The sequence below is a fragment of the Schistocerca cancellata genome, chromosome 1, assembly GCF_023864275.1.
Source record: "Schistocerca cancellata isolate TAMUIC-IGC-003103 chromosome 1, iqSchCanc2.1, whole genome shotgun sequence".
NCBI lineage: Eukaryota > Metazoa > Arthropoda > Insecta > Orthoptera > Acrididae > Schistocerca > Schistocerca cancellata.
In genome coordinates this window covers 251,650,781-251,670,057 of record NC_064626.1, presented here as the reverse complement: position 1 = coordinate 251,670,057, position 19,277 = coordinate 251,650,781, and the positions used below count along the sequence as shown (strand labels likewise).

Here is a 19,277-nt window from a genome sequence, read left to right as displayed (position 1 = left end):
TCCACTCTGGAGATTGTAAGTCTCGTTTCGATTTGTTTACGCTTGTGGCCAACTGTCAGTTTATAGTGTCTGTACTTTGCACTATCATGCTCAGAAATTCGAATATTTCAACATATTATGACTGTGCCAAAACTCTTCAACTAACTCATGAATAAAGTTATTTTCAGTTCTACTTCTACACTAAATGCCTTGTAGGCGCTATATGTAACATTGTCAACTATAGGCTGCATGGTTATGAATATCCGCAAAATGTTGAAATTAATGTTCTGCAGATTTTGCCATTATTGACTAGAGAGAGAAAAGAAAAATAATTTTGAGAAACTCCTTAAAGCAGAGAAGCACTCGATTTTCCTGCTGTTTCTCAACAGAAGCAATCACTTGCTTAAGTATTAAACATTCCAGTCAAAAACTCCCCCCTTGCCAGATAGTTATTTCAAAGCAGTAAGGCTTCATCTACCAACACATAGCATAATAACATTTTAAGTTTGTATGTATAATCATATAAAAACAAAAAAATACGCAAATTTAGCCAAAGATGGATGCTTGTTTTGCCAAAAACAGATGGGGATTCTACCAAAAATAGATGGGAATTCCACCAAAAATAGATGCTAAATTTTCAAGACCCTAGTAACTTCATGGGTGCCACTGTTGAAAATAAGATACCTTCCCATTCCAGTTAATGTTTCACAACAGGAAAATGAGTACTCTGTACTTGACCATATAAGTGCCAGCAACCAGGACATCAATAAAATAAAATTAAATGCCGCTTGCTCTCAACATGGCGAAAGCCTTTCAATTTGCTGCCACACCAGTCACTTGCACTTCATTTTCTGTTGCTTGTGTAATCAATTAGAGTTCCCCCTGATCTCTCACAAGGGACAGTGGAATTCTTTCTATATATTTGTACTAAAGAAAAATCTGAGGTTGCCTGTGGAAAGCTAACCCAGCACTGCTGTGTCAGTAGCTGGTGATGTTTAGCACGAGTTGAGTCTGTTGTAGCTCAAGTGTCCGAGGGTGACCAGCCAGAGACCCATTACCAGAGGTGGGCAAGAGCGTGCATACTGCTTACGCGAACACAGACAACCTAGTCATAGCTCATACAATCGTATGCCTCAGCTGAACACTCTTAGACAGGGCTGAGCTGATGGCTCTTATCCACATGACAGAACAAGGCACAAACACAGCAGAAGAATCAACATGGATTCCAGAAACAGCGATCGTGTGAAACCCAACTCGCTTTATTTGTTCATGAGACCCAGAAAATATTAGATACAGGCTCCCAGGTAGATGCCATTTTCCTTGACTTCCGGAAGGCGTTCGATACAGTTCCGCACTGTCGCCTGATAAACAAAGTAAGAGCCTACGGAATATCAGACCAGCTGTGTGGCTGGATTGAAGAGTTTTTAGCAAACAGAACACAGCATGTTGTTCTCAATGGAGAGACATCTACAGACGTTAAAGTAACCTCTGGCGTGCCACAGGGGAGTGTTATGGGACCATTGCTTTTCACAATATATATAAATGACCTAGTAGATAGTGTCGGAAGTTCCATGCGGCTTTTCGCGGATGATGCTGTAGTATACAGAGAAGTTGCAGCATTAGAAAATTGTAGCGAAATGCAGGAAGATCTGCAGCGGATAGGCACTTGGTGCAGGGAGTGGCAACTGACCCTTAACATAGACAAATGTAATGTATTGCGAATACATAGAAAGAAGGATCCTTTATTGTATGATTATATGATAGCGGAACAAACACTGGTAGCAGTTACTTCTGTAAAATATCTGGGAGTATGCGTGCGGAACGATTTGAAGTGGAATGATCATATAAAATTAATTGTTGGTAAGGCGGGTACCAGGTTGAGATTCATTGGGAGAGTCCTTAGAAAATGTAGTCCATCAACAAAGGAGGTGGCTTACAAAACACTCGTTCGACCTATACTTGAGTATTGCTCATCAGTGTGGGATCCGTACCAGATCGGGTTGACGGAGGAGATAGAGAAGATCCAAAGAAGAGCGGCGCGTTTCGTCACAGGGTTATTTGGTAACCGTGATAGTGTTACGGAGATGTTTAACAAACTCAAGTGGCAGACCCTGCAAGAGAGGCGCTCTGCATCGCGGTGTAGCTTGCTCGCCAGGTTTCGAGAGGGTGCGTTTCTGGATGAGGTATCGAATATATTGCTTCCCCCTACTTATACCTCCTGAGGAGATCACGAATGTAAAATTAGAGAGATTAGAGCGCGCACAGAGGCTTTCAGACAGTCGTTCTTCCCGCGAACCATACGCGACTGGAACAGGAAAGGGAGATAATGACAGTGGCATGTAAAGTGCCCTCCGCCACACACCGTTGGGTGGCTTGCGGAGTATAAATGTAGATGTAGAAATGTAGATGTAGAAGAGTGTCACTCAATGGGTAGCCTATAGTACCTACATACAGCTGCGGGTGATTTAATCAGCACTAGCAAGTGTCCCTACTCCACGCCGAGGAGCTAGTCAAGATGAATGTTCTGCACAATATAGTGAATGATGCAAGGGAAGTAGCATAATGAGTTTATCAGATCATTGATCAGGAACCATTCCTTTTTATGAAATGTAAATTGAGACCAAGGCACCTGTGAGATATTTCTGCTGGTAGCAGGCAGGATTCAGGAATTGGTAAAGTTCTAATATTAGCAGTGGGAACCACCTTAATCAGCACCACTTAAATAGTAAGATAAACTATGGAAAACCACAGAGAAATAATGAGGAAGAAAAAAAATGACTCACAGGATAACCCACTGTGCGGAATAACCCACCATGCAGGTTTTATTGATGAACTGGCATGTGGCAGATGCCATCCAAGCAATCCAAACAGTATCAAACTCTGCAAACTGTCTCTCAACAGAATCAATGAGCTTACTCTGAGTGCTGAAATCACACGTGCTTTCTTCTGATTAAAAGTAAAAAAGATCTAAAAAACTACCCTGATTTTGTGTTTTCGACAGCATTCAATATGCAGCAAAAGCTTCAGTCTTGGTCCTCAGAGTCTGAGTAAGACACAATGCTCGAAAGTGAGATGTTCTCAAATATGGATTAAACAAGATGTTTTCTAGCTCTCATAACAATTCTTTCATTTGCCCTATACTTCAGAAGGATGTAGCTTACTCTATTGATGGGCTGCATACATTAAATAAGAAATATAGATGTTAACAAGCACAGGATGTCCAGAATAAGAGATGGCTAAGTTTAGGCAACAACTTCATCACTTTAGAGAAACATAGCTACAACAAGTACTCAAATAATACTGTCAAACCAGAAAAACTCTTTTGGAGAAATGGAAATTGCATAGAGACTCCACATATTGAGTTTGAATGACTGCTTGCCACAGTGCACTGTAGTTATGACAAATGCTAAGCACTTGCTCTAAAGTTTTGCTTTTATATTTTGTAAAAGTTTTTGTGCTATTAATTACTGCACAAATGACACGAGCACCTATTTGGTTCTTTTGCAATTATGTAGTTCTAATGTCAGTAGCAGTGCAGATCTGTGCTGCCTGTAGCATCATAAGTGTATAATTTGAATATCTCAGGACTGGGCCATCAGCTAGGTGAATAATCTCCTAACATAGTTCCCTCACAATAGTTCTTCAGTTCAACTTACTTGATTTATAAATTTGTTTTGCATGATAGTATAGGCCCAGATACTCTTCACGATAGCTGTATAGTGACTATGCTTATTGTGTGCAGATGCAGGGGGAATTGGCAATTGATCACAGCAATGAGATCTTTACCATCTACAGACCATTGACCTGGGGCATTACAGCAATTGAGCACTTGGGGCGACAGCCTTGTCATTGATGTCTCTGAGCCAAGAAGAGCACATTTACAGGCAATTTGCTATGGATCCTTACTAGCAACAAAGTGCAATAAATGCTGTTCTTCAAAACACTTTTGGTGTTCTCAACATTAACTTCATTAAGGTGGCACAAATTGTCACTTATCTCATTATACAGAGTCGGCATGCCTCATACCTCCATATTCTACAATGAGGCACAGACAGAATGTCCTATAACTATTATTTGTTTCACTGGCATTCGCTGACTTGCAACAGACATTAACATGGGCAGCATCTGGGGACTGAACAAACTTCATTAATCACAGCTGCTAAAACATCTCAAATTCCTCTTTGGCAAAACCTTTTAAATCATTTGAAAGGTGACATCTTTCTGTTGTTGACAGAAACTTTTTTTTTTTTTCTGTACATGATTACACATCCACTTACAATGCATTCACAGTGGCACCACCATCAGGGGATTCTGCCAACAACCAACACAGGCCGAAGATGGCCAAAATATTCAAATCAGTGTACCAGTATGTGCACAGACTCAGTGAAATTGAATTCAGTACCCAAAAATTTGGACAATAGTTGATGGAATTCAAATCAGTATGTTTCTTTCAGTTGAATCAATCAGGGTTCTCACATGAAAAACATGGAATGCGAGAAATTTTTCAATTTAGTACAAGAAACAAGGGGCTGGTGTCATCCTGAGGATGATAAAAACAACAGGGACATGTCCTGCGAATCTATTGTTTGAAATTGCTACATTATTGGAAACCAGAAGTTTTAAATAACTTATTTAATAAAAATCCATCAAAGAGACCATAAGTTTCAAACAACATAAAAATTTAACGAATGTTATTTTATATTACATAATGAATGTTCCGTGGCTGTCTAGCGATTTCCGCCTCACATCTATACTTAATGCAGCATGTCACCTGCAATACAGACAAAATCTGTTTCAGAAATTTTTGGCCTAGATTATATCCTCAAAAAATTGTGTGTTCAAGTGAGAAAGATGGTGTACATCAATTCTGACACAAAGTTACTGTAGTGGACCTTTTGTGACTTCCTGTTTGTGGGCATTAGCTGCCTATGAATTATTATTAGTGCTTACTGGTGTTTTTATGCCAGCAGGGTTGTTATTCTGTTATACGAGGTGGTCTGCAAATGTGGCATATGTGTTTCTACTTTTCAGTGTTTTAAGTATTCTTTATTCTACAATTTCACACACACACGCTGAATGACAGTCACTGAAGGTTAACCAACATACACTGAGATCACAAAAGTAACGGGATGCCTCGTAATATAGTATCGAACCACATTCTATCCAGCATTGTGCAACAATTTGATGTGGCATGGGTTCAACAAGTTCCCCTGCATAAATATTGAGCCACACTGCCTCTATCACTATCCACAACTATGAAAGTGTTGGCAGTGCAGGATGTTGTACACAAACTGACCCATCAATTATGTACCATAAACATCTGATGCAAAGTCAAATCATTCATTCAAATTGCCCAGAATGTTCTTCAAATCAATCATCCATAAAAATTTCATCACTGTTTGGGAACATGAAGACTGTAAATGGCTGCAAATGGTCTCCATGTGGTGAACGTAACCACTTCCAATTAATGATCATTTTAGTTGAACCAAAGGACCCAGTCCTTTCCATGTAAACATAGTCCACACCATTATGGAGCCACCACCAGCCTGCGCTGTGCCTTGTTGACCATTTGGGTCCATGGCTTCGTGGGGTCTGTACAGCATTCGAACCCTACCATCAGCTCTTACCAAATGAATTCGGGATTCAGCTGAACAAGCCACAGTTTTCCAGTCATCCAGGGTCCAACTGATTTGGTCACGAGCCCAGGAGAGGTGCTGCACACAATGTCGTGCTGTTAGCAAAGGCATTCACATCGGTCGTCTGCTACCGTAGCCAAGTAATGCCAGCTGCATTGTCGTAACATACACATTCGTCATATGTCCCACATTGATTTCTATGGTTATTTTATGCAGTGTCTGTTAGCACTGACAACTCTTGTGCAAAAGGTGCTGCTCTCAGTCATTAAGTGAAGGCCAACAGCCACTGCATTGACCATGGTGAAAGGTATTGCCTGAAATGTGATATTGTTGACACTCTCTTGACTCTATGGATCTCGGAATATTGAATTCCCTAAGATTCCCAAAACAGAATGTCCACATTGAAAGTCTGTAAATTCCCGCTGTGCGGCTATAATCACATCGGAAGCCTTTACACGTGAATCACCCAAGTACACATGACAGCTCAGCAAATGCATTGCCATTTTTATATCTCATGTATGCAATATACCACCATCTATATATGTGCTTGTTGCTATCCCATGACTTTTATCATCTCAGTGTGTGTATGTTTTGCCAAATTTGGCTGAAGCTGTGCAAAGTGTTTGTAATCTTCCTTCTCAATGTCACCATGAATCATCTCGAGTAAGCAAACGAATATTTCTCTCTTCATCTCTTATTTATAAAACTTCTATGGTTATTCCAGTAATTGAGGAAAGAGTGTACAGCACTCACCACATTTCTTTCAGTCATATCTAGCACATTCACATGCATGCAGTGCCTTTTTAATAGTAAAAACCTAATTGCATCACCTGTCTTCAAGCAGAGAGACATCATGGTATCTGCTACACCAAAGGAGGTTAAAATAGATTCTAACCTCCTAAATAGAACAGATGCTGACCTTACCTAACCTCCACGATGGCTGTCAAATACTGACAAAAGAAATCAGGCCCACTGTGGGCAAACTGTTGGCCGGTGCAGTTATGTAACCTCAGGTGACAGAGTCTGGCAACCGTTTTCGGTGTCACTGTGACCACGGCCTTAGGGATATTATTCCTCACTGCACAGAGTTTGTCAATCATTTTTTACTCATTTGTGTATGTACTCAAGTGCTGCTCAGCAGTGCCTTCAGATTCCACTTACTTTTCTAGTCTGCATAACAGAGTGGAATTTAACGTTCATGAATATTTTTTAAACTGTTATAAATAATTAATATTACACCTTCAACATGATGGGATTATTTGCTGCCTAATGCTTATCTGAATGACCAAAACATATATCTATAATACAAAGCGAGGTCTGCTGCATTTGATATTTGCAGAGAATACACACACCACTAGCCGCCAAGTGTCACAATTGTTGCACGAAAAAGAAGGAGCTGTGCAGTTACGCTGAAACACAACACACGGGGACAGCAGTCCAAATCATTTGGATTTGACTACAAACTGCAGACAATGTTTTTTTTAGGTGGTCTAAGAGTTTGGGATTGGTGACAGTGATTCCTCTCCATCTGGGAATCACCACCATTATAGTGACAACTTGTGGCATTCATTGCTTGTTATCACTGCTGGTTGGAATTACTGGGTACAAGCTTTATCCCTGGTAAAGATTCTTGACCTTCTCATTCATAAGCTGCAGAAGTGTTTCGTATACCTCAGTATATCTCTATTTCAATTCTAGACACATCTCTATGAACACTTGGAGAAACTTGTGCTTAAAATTTAAAACATGATTTCTGTGCCATTATTATGTAAATGCAAGATCCCACAATCACTGCGCCTCTGGCATACTATATGGAAAGTGCGCATCTACTTTCAGATTATTGGAGAAAAATGGTTCAAATGGCTCTGAGCACTATGGGACTTAACATCTATGGTCATCAGTCCCCTAGAACTCAGAACTACTTAAACCTAACTAACCTAAGGACAGCACACAACACCCAGCCATCACGAGGCAGAGAAAATCCCTGACCCCGCCGGGAATCGAACCCGGGAACCCAGGCGTGCGAAGCGAGAACGCTACCGCACGACCACGAGATGCGGGCGATTATTGGAGAAGAATTTATTTTTAATCACATATTTACAGTTTTATTTTGTTCTCCTTAGTGCAATATCTTATTAGCAGTATTGTTTTTTAATTGAAAACATAATCAATAAACAACTCTTAAAATGGTCTACATTAATAAAAAATAGTGCACTACTTTTTAACTGAGTAGATAAAATGTAATTTTCTTATTACTTACTTCGCTGGGCAATTCTTTTTTGAGAGTCCAAACTTGCTATTAACTGCTTTAATAAATCGTGTATTTCTACACAGACAGCAGTATTCTGACCACCATCATCAGTACAAAGTTCAAATTTATAAAGAAACTCACTCAGGCCTTTCAGACAGCCAATGATAAGTACAAATGACTGTTTTGATGTCAGTTTCTGTGTAAATAATAAGTGTACATTAGAGTAGAGATATCTTAACACTAAACTACTAGCTAACAAGAAAATAAACTTAGCACAATCAATACCTACCACATAAAAGTTTATATCCACAAAATGTTAAGTACCCAAATGGAAGCCCTAAGTGTACACTATATTTTTATCACAAAAAGTCTCCACATTAGACAAGCAAAATCTGTGGCAAAAGGACTGAAAGCTCTAAATATAGCTGCCTTATAATAAGTTTATCTGAGGGACGGCAAATGTTTTTGCTGGTCGGTTTTGTGGAAAATCAGCTAATTTGGCAATAAGGACTTTGTTAAATCAAGCAGTCTACTCTTAAATGTGAGTGTTGTTCGACAACATACAACAATTATATAATAATGAAGATCAAGTAACATATTTTTCCTGTCACTGATCTAATGTTAAACTCGTATAAGAAAATCCATGGCATCACACAGATTATGTGAACTGCTACTAAAAAGACAAAATTAGAGTGACTACCCATGCAATGCAATGGTGTTCACCTAGATATTTAGCTACCAAGAAGTCGTCCTCTCTCACATTTCATAGTGTATCAATATTCAGTTTTTATTTACAGAGGTCAGAAATATCACTTTCAGGACAAAACAGTGTCATGTACCACAACATATATGAAAAAGCATCTTTTTTTGTAACTCACCTGGCTTCTTATAACAAAGATGTATCTATTCAGCAGACTCTTTTGATTAGTTTTCTCTGGATATCTATGAGCTATAATTCCCAAAATATGTAAGATATGTTGCTGAACTGAAACAATTGAAAATGTTAATACATATATCTTGTAGCAACTGAATGCATTTAATGAAGTAAAATCATTTCATTAAAGGTGCACAAGTGAGTAAAAGCCTGATGCACTATTATACTAACATTAAATTTTACACATTGTGTCTTAGTAGCAGAAGGGACAATGGTAAAAAATTATGTGGTTAGTTCATTGGAAAAAAAATTTTGATTACATTATTTCTGTACACATAACAATCGAATTGGTTTCAACACAACTAGGTTTTCTAACTCAGTTCTTTTTACATCATCATTGATAAGTTCTTTTATTACTCCCTCAGCCTTTGATTTGTGTGTGTGGGCGCGTGCGCGGGTGTGTGTGTGTGTGTGTGTGTGTGTGTGTGTGTGTGTGTGTGTGTGTGTGTGGGTGGGTGGGTGGGGGGGGGGGGGTGCTATTCTTTTTGTACAGCATTCTTTTTACTACAGTCTGTCACATGCAATGTTCATAAGGTCAAGTTGCTATTAAAATGTTATGGGTTGCTCCCTCTGGACGTCAGCCTCAAAAGCTAAGTCTGCAGATTCAACATGGTGTAATAACAGTTAGTACATCTCATGCATTTGGTGGACTGCTTGCGTGACATAGATACAATTTATAATAGTGCTTGGTATACAGGGCAATAGCATAAACACGGAAATGCGCACATGCACCGCGCGCATCTACTCACACTCACACTCACTCACACACACACACACACACACACACACACACACACACACACACACATTTTTGATTCCGGTGCTTTAATTCCTCTTCATGCATTAAATATACACTTTATCAATACTATCTTAAAAAACAAAAATGAGTGAGGCAGAAGTACTACTGCTGCATTACACAATAAAAGAAACTGACAGTTTTGCAGAAAGTCATGAGTAAATTAGACAGGTTAGTGAAACTACAACTAAACTTGGTAATTCCTGAGCTAAAGATCATATTGCTTTTCTAATGTTATTGAACACTTAAGAAAAGAGATGATAATGCCTGTAACAAAAAACAATAATAAAACATTAAGTGAAGGGGTACATCCAGAATGTCCAAACACATCCGTAATCAAGCCTGTTGGTAAGAAGGGTAACACAGCATCACCTGGTAGATACTGACCCTTTTAATTTCATTTCATAAAATAAAGCAGTCCTGCACTCATCACAGACGGAGCAATATTTTGATATCTACTTTGCAGTAACCTAATCTACCGCGCACAGTGTGGCTTTAGAGCTGCCACCTTCTACTGTGTAAACTGTTGACAACATCATAATGAAAGTATATCACTGCTTTTAGAATAAATCGCTAACCTGGGTGACATAAGTGGATCTAAGGAAAGCCTCTGATACAGTGTCCCACAACATTCTAATCAGAATGCTACAGTACTATGAAATACGGGTAAATGCTCTCCTACTACTACAGTCATACCTAAGGATAAGAAATTGTTAAAGTGAGGAAAAAAAGAAAAACGGATTCTTCATCTGCTGCAAAAAATGTGCTGCAAGGCTCTGTTCCAGGACTCATTATGTTTATCACATTTACAAATGATATGCCTTCCGTATTACCCTATGAGACACTAGTGCATGACGACACCACATTAATTGCTCATAATACCAACAGACTGCAGCAATAGCAACAGATACATGAACCTCCTGGTTTCAGGCCAATGCATTGCACATAAATGACACCAAACCATAAAATACTGTATTTAATTAAAATGCTCTCAAACAAGAAACTAAATCAGTGAAGTTTCATTGCATCCACATTGACCAAAGTCTTAACTGGAATATACACAGCCAAATTATGTACCATATTCTCACATGTGATGTATTTTCTGCAAGAGCTGAGAGACAGTGTTAGTGGAACTCCCATGCTATAAGCAAACTTTCCTTTCTTCGGGTTCGATCCAATATATAGAATCCTGCTACGAGCAGTCTCATCTGCATCAAGGACTGTATTTAAATGGAAAAAAAAGCAAGGCGATGCATTCCAGGAAAACAATGACGACACTCCCTAGCATGTATGTTGTCATTGTCTAGTATATGCTAGGGAAAACCAGGATAATTTTGGCCTTAGGATGCCAACACATCCCGTAACACAAGAAATGGGTATGCAATTGACAAGCCATATGACAGAATACCAAAGATCCACAACTGCTAGTCTCAAATAAATTAACAAATTACCTGAAAGTACCCACTCAGTGCCTTTAAATAAATTCAAAAACATAATAACAAAATGCTTTACATTTTACCCAATGAAGCAATTTAAAGAACGTATAATATATTAAATATATAATTTTGATTTGAAGTACCTATACAAATCTGTAATGTTTTATAAAGTTATCAATGTGCAATACAGATTCTTTATGACATACTAAATTAGATTTATAAACAAAGGTTAGCTTCTACAACAACATGCATTATTAAAGTAAATTCTTAATATCTTACTGTCACATAATTACAACTAAATTACTTGGGGAGCCACCTAAGAGTACTGTAATGTTGTATCTAGAGACACAGATAAACTTTGGAAAGTCCAGCAATCTATACTTTTCATAATATTGTCATATATAAACCTTATATGAAAGCACTGATTGCATTTAAACATTTTAAATGCTGAATAAATATCTAATTCCATTCTATTTTCACAATACAGTATATGAGGTGCTTTGGTGGAAGCGGAATATTTTCAAATTTTCCTATCTTTCTCCATTCCTGTCCAGTCCATCCTCTGTTGGATTGAATTCAATGTGTGTGTGTGTGTGTGTGTGTGTGTGTGTGTGTGTGTGTGTGTGTGTGTGTGTGTGAGAGAGAGAGAGAGAGAGAGAGAGAGAGAGAGAGAGAGAGAGAGAGAGAGAGAGAGAGAGAGAGAGAGGGGGGGGGGGGAGGGGGGGGGGGGTTATATTCACCTTGTCTATGATGCAGTCAATCGAACCTTCCTTTATTCTGATTTGCTGATTGCTCTCTGTATGTTACCTGAATCTTCAGTTTCTTATTGTTGATACACCCCAAGTCACACTGTTGTTGACTGCTCTGGCTTGCAGCCCTTAATGACTTTTGTACTGAATTACTACGTATCATTTACTTTTAGTACTATGCATCTCGTTATATAATTAAAGTACTAAATATCTGCTTAAGAATACTTACCTGTGGGTTGTGCCTTTGACTTTAGATAACAATTTTCCAAGGTAGTTATTAGTTCTGAAATTTTCAAATTTTGGTCCCATGTATTTAGCTTCAAAACACTCTGCAATACTTCAAGTGCTTTCACTTTTTCTGCAGCAGTTACTTCTGACTTGAGGCAATGCAAACATGCTGCCTGTAAAACCAAAATCAATTCATATTTTAAAATCAAACAACACCACAAGTTATTGACTAGGCTCACAATTTCCGTGGAAAGGAAACATGATGTTCTGTCTTGAATACTGCTTAAGAAATTGCAATTTTATCACCAACTCTATATGAATTTTCATTAAAGATTTTTGCATATTTCAATGGCAAGGAATAAAATTATTTTTAATGACAAACCCATGGAGAACACAAACTATTGGAGTTTTTGCACCATCTAAATATTATTCATCCGAACATCTTGTTTGTCATGGAAACATAAAAAGGTGCTGGTTGCTGTTCTTGCACATTTAGGTTAGAATGAAGAATGATGACTCTCTGGATTGTTCGGTTTACTGTAAGCCCAGTCACATAGAGTTATACTCAGTCTTCAAGCTGTCATCAGCCATCACATACAACAAATGTGCTTCATACAGCTGCACATGGGACATACACAGTTTCTGATACCCAGAGTGTCATTAAGTAGCTCATCCACCTAAGAGAAGTCTTCAAGGAAAAAGTAGACTCCATCTAGTACATAAGGTAGATCAATAGCTCATTATCAGTTGAAGCAAAAAATCAGCAAACAGATAAGGAGGATAGTGCACTGACGAAATTCACAGCATTTCTTCCTCTTGTTGGCAATGTCTTGTTCAAGACAAGCACGATCCTCCAGAAATTTCACATTAATGAGACTTCCATCCATCATCTGAGATTGCAGACATTCTTGGATTGGTGAAGGGTGATTTATTACTGTGGAAGGATAGAGCATATAAAATACCTTGCCAAGATGGTATGGCTTATATAGGCCAGACCACACACACTGTGGAAGAATGCTACTTAGAACGTCAGCACTGTACTTGTCTTTTGCAATCCACAAAATCTGCCATTGCTGAACAACGTATTTCCACAGGACATATAATGTAATACAATAAAACAACAATTTTGCCTAGTGCCGATTCATTTTGGAATTTTTATTAAAGAGCCTGTGGAGCTGTATGGTAGAAAACATTATTAACTGGAGCAAGGAGCTATCAGTTGGGTAACAGATGAAATCCTATTACTTCTACAATTTGCTCATAACAAAGATGACAGGACACCAAGAACCACAGTGAGTGAATGCCACCTGATCTCAATTTCTGCCAACAAGGGAGTTGGCTGCTGGCAAAGTGGCCAGTCTTGCAGTAACAACCACGAAGCATGGCCAAAACGCATACAGCATGATAATAAATTGTTCAAGGTGAGCAGTTGATTGAGTCTTTGGTGACTCACCCTGAAGATGTCGTGCAAGTGTCCAGATGCAAAGATGATCAGCTGCACGTTCTAAACATAACTGAAAACTGCTGCATATCATTTAGCATCAAATATTTTTCAATCCTTTAAAGCCATAGTCATGACATGCCCAGTGTAGTCAAAGAAATAAGTGATTCTCTCTCTCTCTCTCTCTCTCTCTCTCTCTCTCTCTCTCTCTTTCTCTCTTTCTTTCTTGGTCGAATATACTACCATCCTTGGCATATTAAAGGATGCCTCTCTCATGGTAAGTAACATGCCATTGCTCTTCAATCATGTTGCACACAGCATCAATGTTTGTTTTTTAACAGCAGCCCATTTTGGTCAGCCTTCAATAAATCATTTCTGACAAATACGAACATGATGAAATCTGCAAACCTAGTCTTTGTTGAAGGTGTCTGATAACCAAAAGTTCAAGCATTGTGTTTTAGTTAGGACCTTATGAAAATCACAGCAAAGCAACCAACAAAAAGTCTTTAGATGAATTCTGTATTCATTCACAACACTGATTCTCTAAAAATTCTCTGTAAACAAGCTACATGGCCAATCTCTGAGCTTCAATTCTTTTATTAACAATAACTGAAACTTTTAAAGCAGAAGTTTGTAGAAATTCACAAAGCAATCTTTATAGACAATAAAGATCACTACTACATCAAAAAAGCTACAATCATTACCATAGAAGGACAAGATAATACAATGGATTGTTATAACAACCATGATCTGTAGGGCCCGAAGAACATACTGTATTTCGCAGACTAATTCTGCCTCATCATGTTCACAAAGGAGAACATTTGAAGAGAATCACTGCTGAATGTAACAAACTGACAGCCATGTCACATTCATGAAGATTTCTTTTTTTCTCTTAAACTTTTACATGTTGTTCTCTTCCAACATAATCACCATCCACTTTTTTCATTTATTTGTTTAAGCTGATACAACATATTTCTGTTGTTTAAAACATGACTTACAGGCAAATATATGAGGGTACAAAGAAATTACAAGACATAAAGGAAGGAGACCCTGCATATTGGAAACCAGATATGTGAGGTAGTAGAAGAGTTTAAATATCTGGGGATGGTAGTAGGCAACAGAAATGACGAGAAACAATTTGAGATTAAAAGTGCACAGGCGGAAATATGTCTAAGGAAAGACAGACTGTACTGCTGTGTGGAAACATGTTAGGTGAAATGGAGAAGTCATTGGTGATTGGAAAGGCGGCAAAATTGCGTTGTTTTAAAAATATAGACATCAATAAGCTTCCAGTCACGTGGCGAAGCAATAAAAAGGTGTGGATGGTGAGTGGTCTTATGGAAGAATGGCTGGGCTCTTTCAATGCCAAAATGAAAAAAGGAAATTGCCAAGTACTCCTTTTCCTAGACAATGCAACCTGCTACTTGAAAGTAATGTTACCAACTATGAAATTGGCTCGGTTCCCTCCAGGTTCAACCAGCCTCACACAGCCCATGGATCACGGTGTTCTTTAAACATTCAAGTGTCATTATAGGTGATTACTTATGCAATCTCTTATTTTTAGTGTTGAAGAAGCCGAAAGTGAATTTGCTCTTTCTCAGTCAGTTCCTGTCCTCAATGCAGTAAACTGAATTGGCTTGCCAGTAAAGGAAATAAAACCCAAAACTGTCAGCAAGTGCTTCAACAAAGTGGAGTTTGGGGGTCAAGAAAAAGACGCTTCTGTGGCCATCGAAGTTCACGAAAATGCAGCAAACTAATGAAAACGCAAAACATTTCATGTAGTGCAGATGATTACATTCGAAGTGATGACTTTCTGTCAACTCACTCCACTTTCACGTCTGCAACAGATTTAATAGAAATCTGCAACACAGATGATGATGAAGAAACAAAGGAAGAAGAATAGGAGCAAAGTGATGCCCTAGAAAAATTAATATGCCTGAAAAAGCCATTGCATGTCTAAACTGTGTTATGCAATTTGCAGCACACACAAATTCTCCCAACTTTTGGAACAATCGTATGGTGCAAAAAAATTGCCTAGAAAAAACAATTTTGAACAGGAAATTAAAACATGTTTCCGTCCTTGAGATGTGGCAAAAAATTGAAATGTAAAACAAATAAACATGAGAATAATATGTATGTACATACAATAATAAACAAATTTATAGTTTGAGTAAAAATATAGAAATGCCGTGTTATTTACCAATTAGTGTAACAGTCAAGTGTTCTGTTGTCCAATATACAGTAAATGAACATCTACTGTGCTGGGGTGAAAGTACATAAGTACAGTATATGCATAATTAAAAATTTTTACTGTAATTTTGTGCACGATACCTGACAAATTTTACATAGCCCAGTGAGTCTTGCATAATCCAGAAACTTTTCCAATTTGGAAAATTATTTTAGTACCAGGCAATTCCAGTTTGAGCAAGTTTTACTGTATATTGAGCAAGACTGTACAGCCAAAAACCGAGAAGGAAGAGCATACAATAAAAACAATGTGTTCACTAACAAAGAACCAATGAAAAAACACCAAAATATGAATCCATAGCTGTCCATGAACAACATCCTCTTTTCAGTACCAGATAACAGACTTTTTCTAGCTTCAATAGTATTTAAATCGTCAACTGTGCTATCAAGCCTGCACTGAACCATCCTTTGACTTCTTAAATAATACTTTTGATTATTCTTAATACACAGCATTATAATATTCCTATAACTTTCTCATCCCCTTTTTAATATTGCTTGCATTGCAATCACTGTAGGCTCTAATTTTCTCTCTTTTTCAGTCATATTAGTATAACTTAACTTATCTTACAGTATCTACAGTCATCTCTGCCTTCTACATAGATAAAGAATGGTGTTCACCATTCATCTATGGCAACCTAAATCTTTTTATGGGTAACAATAGGAGAACTAAAAATCTGTAAGCCACTAATTGTAACAAGTCTCACAATTATTGATGATTAGTGACTGACTAATTTATTAATGGAAGATCTGTCTTTCCTCATGAAGCAGGCATTTTTTTGTCTCATTTTATTTTCTATCTTTTTTTTTGGTATATTAAGAACTTTATTTACTACTCATACCACAATTAAAAAATTCTATTTTCCCTCAGTGTCTCTGCTGTATCTGTATACTTTACTGATGATCACTACACACACAAAAATTATGTCAGCTGATAACTGCACGCTGAATAATGACAATGTTAACGTAACATTAACACAACTATCAACTGTCCAAGTACAGATTCCTTTCACTGACAACTGAATGCACACTGGCACAGAGTTGGTCTGACTCGAGAACATTGGTGAATGGCAGAGACGACGAAATTGAATGAGGCCCCATTGGCGGCAGCCCCATGTGTTCATAACTGCTGCCCAGGATGCTGGCTGTGGATGACAGAAGTGCTTACTTCACCCATCCACTGCTGGGGCTGGATACAAATGCTGCAGTGGTGGATTGTGTGGACGCACCACCACATCCCTGCAGAGTCAGCACTACAGGATGACCACGCCGGTAGAATCATTGCTGGCATAATGTTGGCACACCACCAACAGTGGTGACTGCAGCGGCAAAAAAGCTGCTGCATGGCAACAGCGCTGGTTTCCATCGGTTCACCAGCATCTGAAGAGGCATTGCCCTTGCAGGGATAGGCAGTCAGCTGTCTCCGAACTGGCGGAATACATGGGCAGAAGGGGCTTGGAGAAGGTGCACTGGCCACAGTGACAACCCCTCATGTCGGGACTCCATATGCCATACAGTGGCAAGAGACTGTGGCAGCGACATCAGGGGAACATCCACCAGGTGCTCCCATGAGTAAGTGGCATCCGGGCAGCCCTGTCAAGACACCGGTTGAAGTTCCAGGGCAGGCAGCAGCTTGATCTCAATGTGGTCAAAGCCCACCGACTGACTGACGATGTGCACTCAGACTGGATCACTCACAGCATATCTGAAAGGGTGCCACCATGCCACAGGCATGGCGCAGGGCTAACAAGGTGTAACAGAATCCATGGTTTTTGGTTGTGAGAACCTCCACTGGGCTCCAGTCATTCAGCAGATTGGTCCTGTAGGTGCTTAGAAACAGAGGTAATGCTGTAACAGGAAGCGAATCCACCAAGCACTTTACCAATTGCATCTTAAATGTATCCACCATAAGTTTTGCCTCACCTTTCTATTGGATGTGAAATGGTGCAGACGTGAGGTGAATAATACTGTCCCAAATGCAGTAATCACAGAACATTGCCAAGGCAAACTGTGGGCCTTATCAGAGACAATTATCCGTGGCAATCCTTTGGTCACAAAAACTGTGTTCAAGCACACACAGTAGCTTCTGCTGAGGTGGAGCACATGCACATGACCTATGGATAATTTGACAGTGCATCCATCACTACTAAACATTGAGAGTGTGTCACTGATGACTCACTAACATTTTCATGCAGTTTATGCCCCAGTAGCCATAGTGGAGAAGCGCATGAATCCAAGGTTGTAGGATCAGTGGGATAACAATGTAGGTTTCGTCTGAATCTACACTAAGGAGTAGTCTCTATCAACCAATGCCAGGAAAAAATTGCGGGATGAGCCCAACCCCTCAGCAGGTAGCTGTTCAAGCCAACCTTTCAACACAAAATGAGCACTGGAGCTTGCCAATTGACTACTTCTATGCAATATGCTGTGACTTGGAGCCCTTCCATCACCTGCTGGACATGATGATCAATTTGGAAATAGCCACTAGATGATGCTGTGTAGGAACGTCACCATCCTTCAAAAGAAGATGGCCCACATATCCTTCTCCCACCTGAAAAAACTGACTTAAGGCCTGCCTCTTGCAGTTTAGGGAAAAAAGAGTCCAAAGGTATTCAAGATATTCCTGCCATGACAGCCTACGACAATTATGTCGTCTACACAGTTTGCACAAAAGGGGATATCACATATTAATTTGTTCTAAGAACTGCTGAAAAATAGTGGGGTCACTCGTGGTGCCGAAAGGCAAGCATGTGTAACAGTATAGCCAAAATGTGTTGAGATGCAGAATCCAGATATGCCTCCGCCAAATAAATTTTTGAAAAAACATTCACCAGACCAGTTTCACAAGCATATCTCGGTCTGTAGAATTGGATAAGAATCCACTACCAACTGAGCATTAATGGTTGATTTGAAATATCAACGTGTATGAAGCACCCCTGAAGGTTTGTGAATGAGAACCAAAAGGCATAGCCCATTGACTAGAGGTGATATCTAGGCCCTGCAACCTATCGACAGGGGACCAAACTTTCAGCAGATGTTGTCCAGTTCCTGTAATGGAAAAGTGTCTGAAACAACATATACCATGTCTTGAATTTGAAACCCAAAGGCTGTGGAATACATCAAGGCCAAAAATGTTCTCCGATGTTGAAATGTCTACTGCCAAAAATTTGGTCACTCTTGTGACTAGTTGATACTTGATGTCAATCATAAACTTTCCTTCAACAGGAATGGGCTGTTTTCCATAACCGACCAAATGACAATTTGTAGAGGAGACAGAGAGCAGGTCGAGCCACATGACGATATGTTTCCAGTTTCATAAGGGACATAAAGGACCTGGTATTGACCTGGAAACAGAACGGTGTTGCTGAATCAACTGCATACCATAAATCTTGTTGGGGACATCAAGCTCATGGCCATGGACTGGCATAACATTATGCACTTCCATGAATTCCACATCTGCAACCAAGACCGACACGCACAGGAGCTTCAACAGACTATGGCCACATTGGCTCTTATGGCAAGTGGCACATACTGAGCACCTACGTGAGTAGCAGTGTGCAGGGTTTTACGTTAAGAGTCAGGA

The 19,277-nt window shown here is 39.1% G+C and overlaps 1 protein-coding gene across 1 annotated transcript in view; it reads right to left on the bottom strand.

The window, feature by feature from the left end:
• Positions 1 to 19,277, bottom strand: part of LOC126167810 (DNA-dependent protein kinase catalytic subunit-like) — a 540,256-nt gene that overhangs the window by 462,011 nt on the left and 58,968 nt on the right. The window contains exons 3-5 of the mRNA XM_049920510.1: positions 12,011 to 12,182; positions 8,745 to 8,851; positions 7,876 to 8,062 (exon numbers count right to left, since the gene is read on the bottom strand). Coding sequence (XP_049776467.1) covers positions 7,876 to 8,062; positions 8,745 to 8,851; positions 12,011 to 12,182 — 466 coding nt within the window. The remainder of the gene's footprint in view (positions 1 to 7,875; positions 8,063 to 8,744; positions 8,852 to 12,010; positions 12,183 to 19,277) is intronic.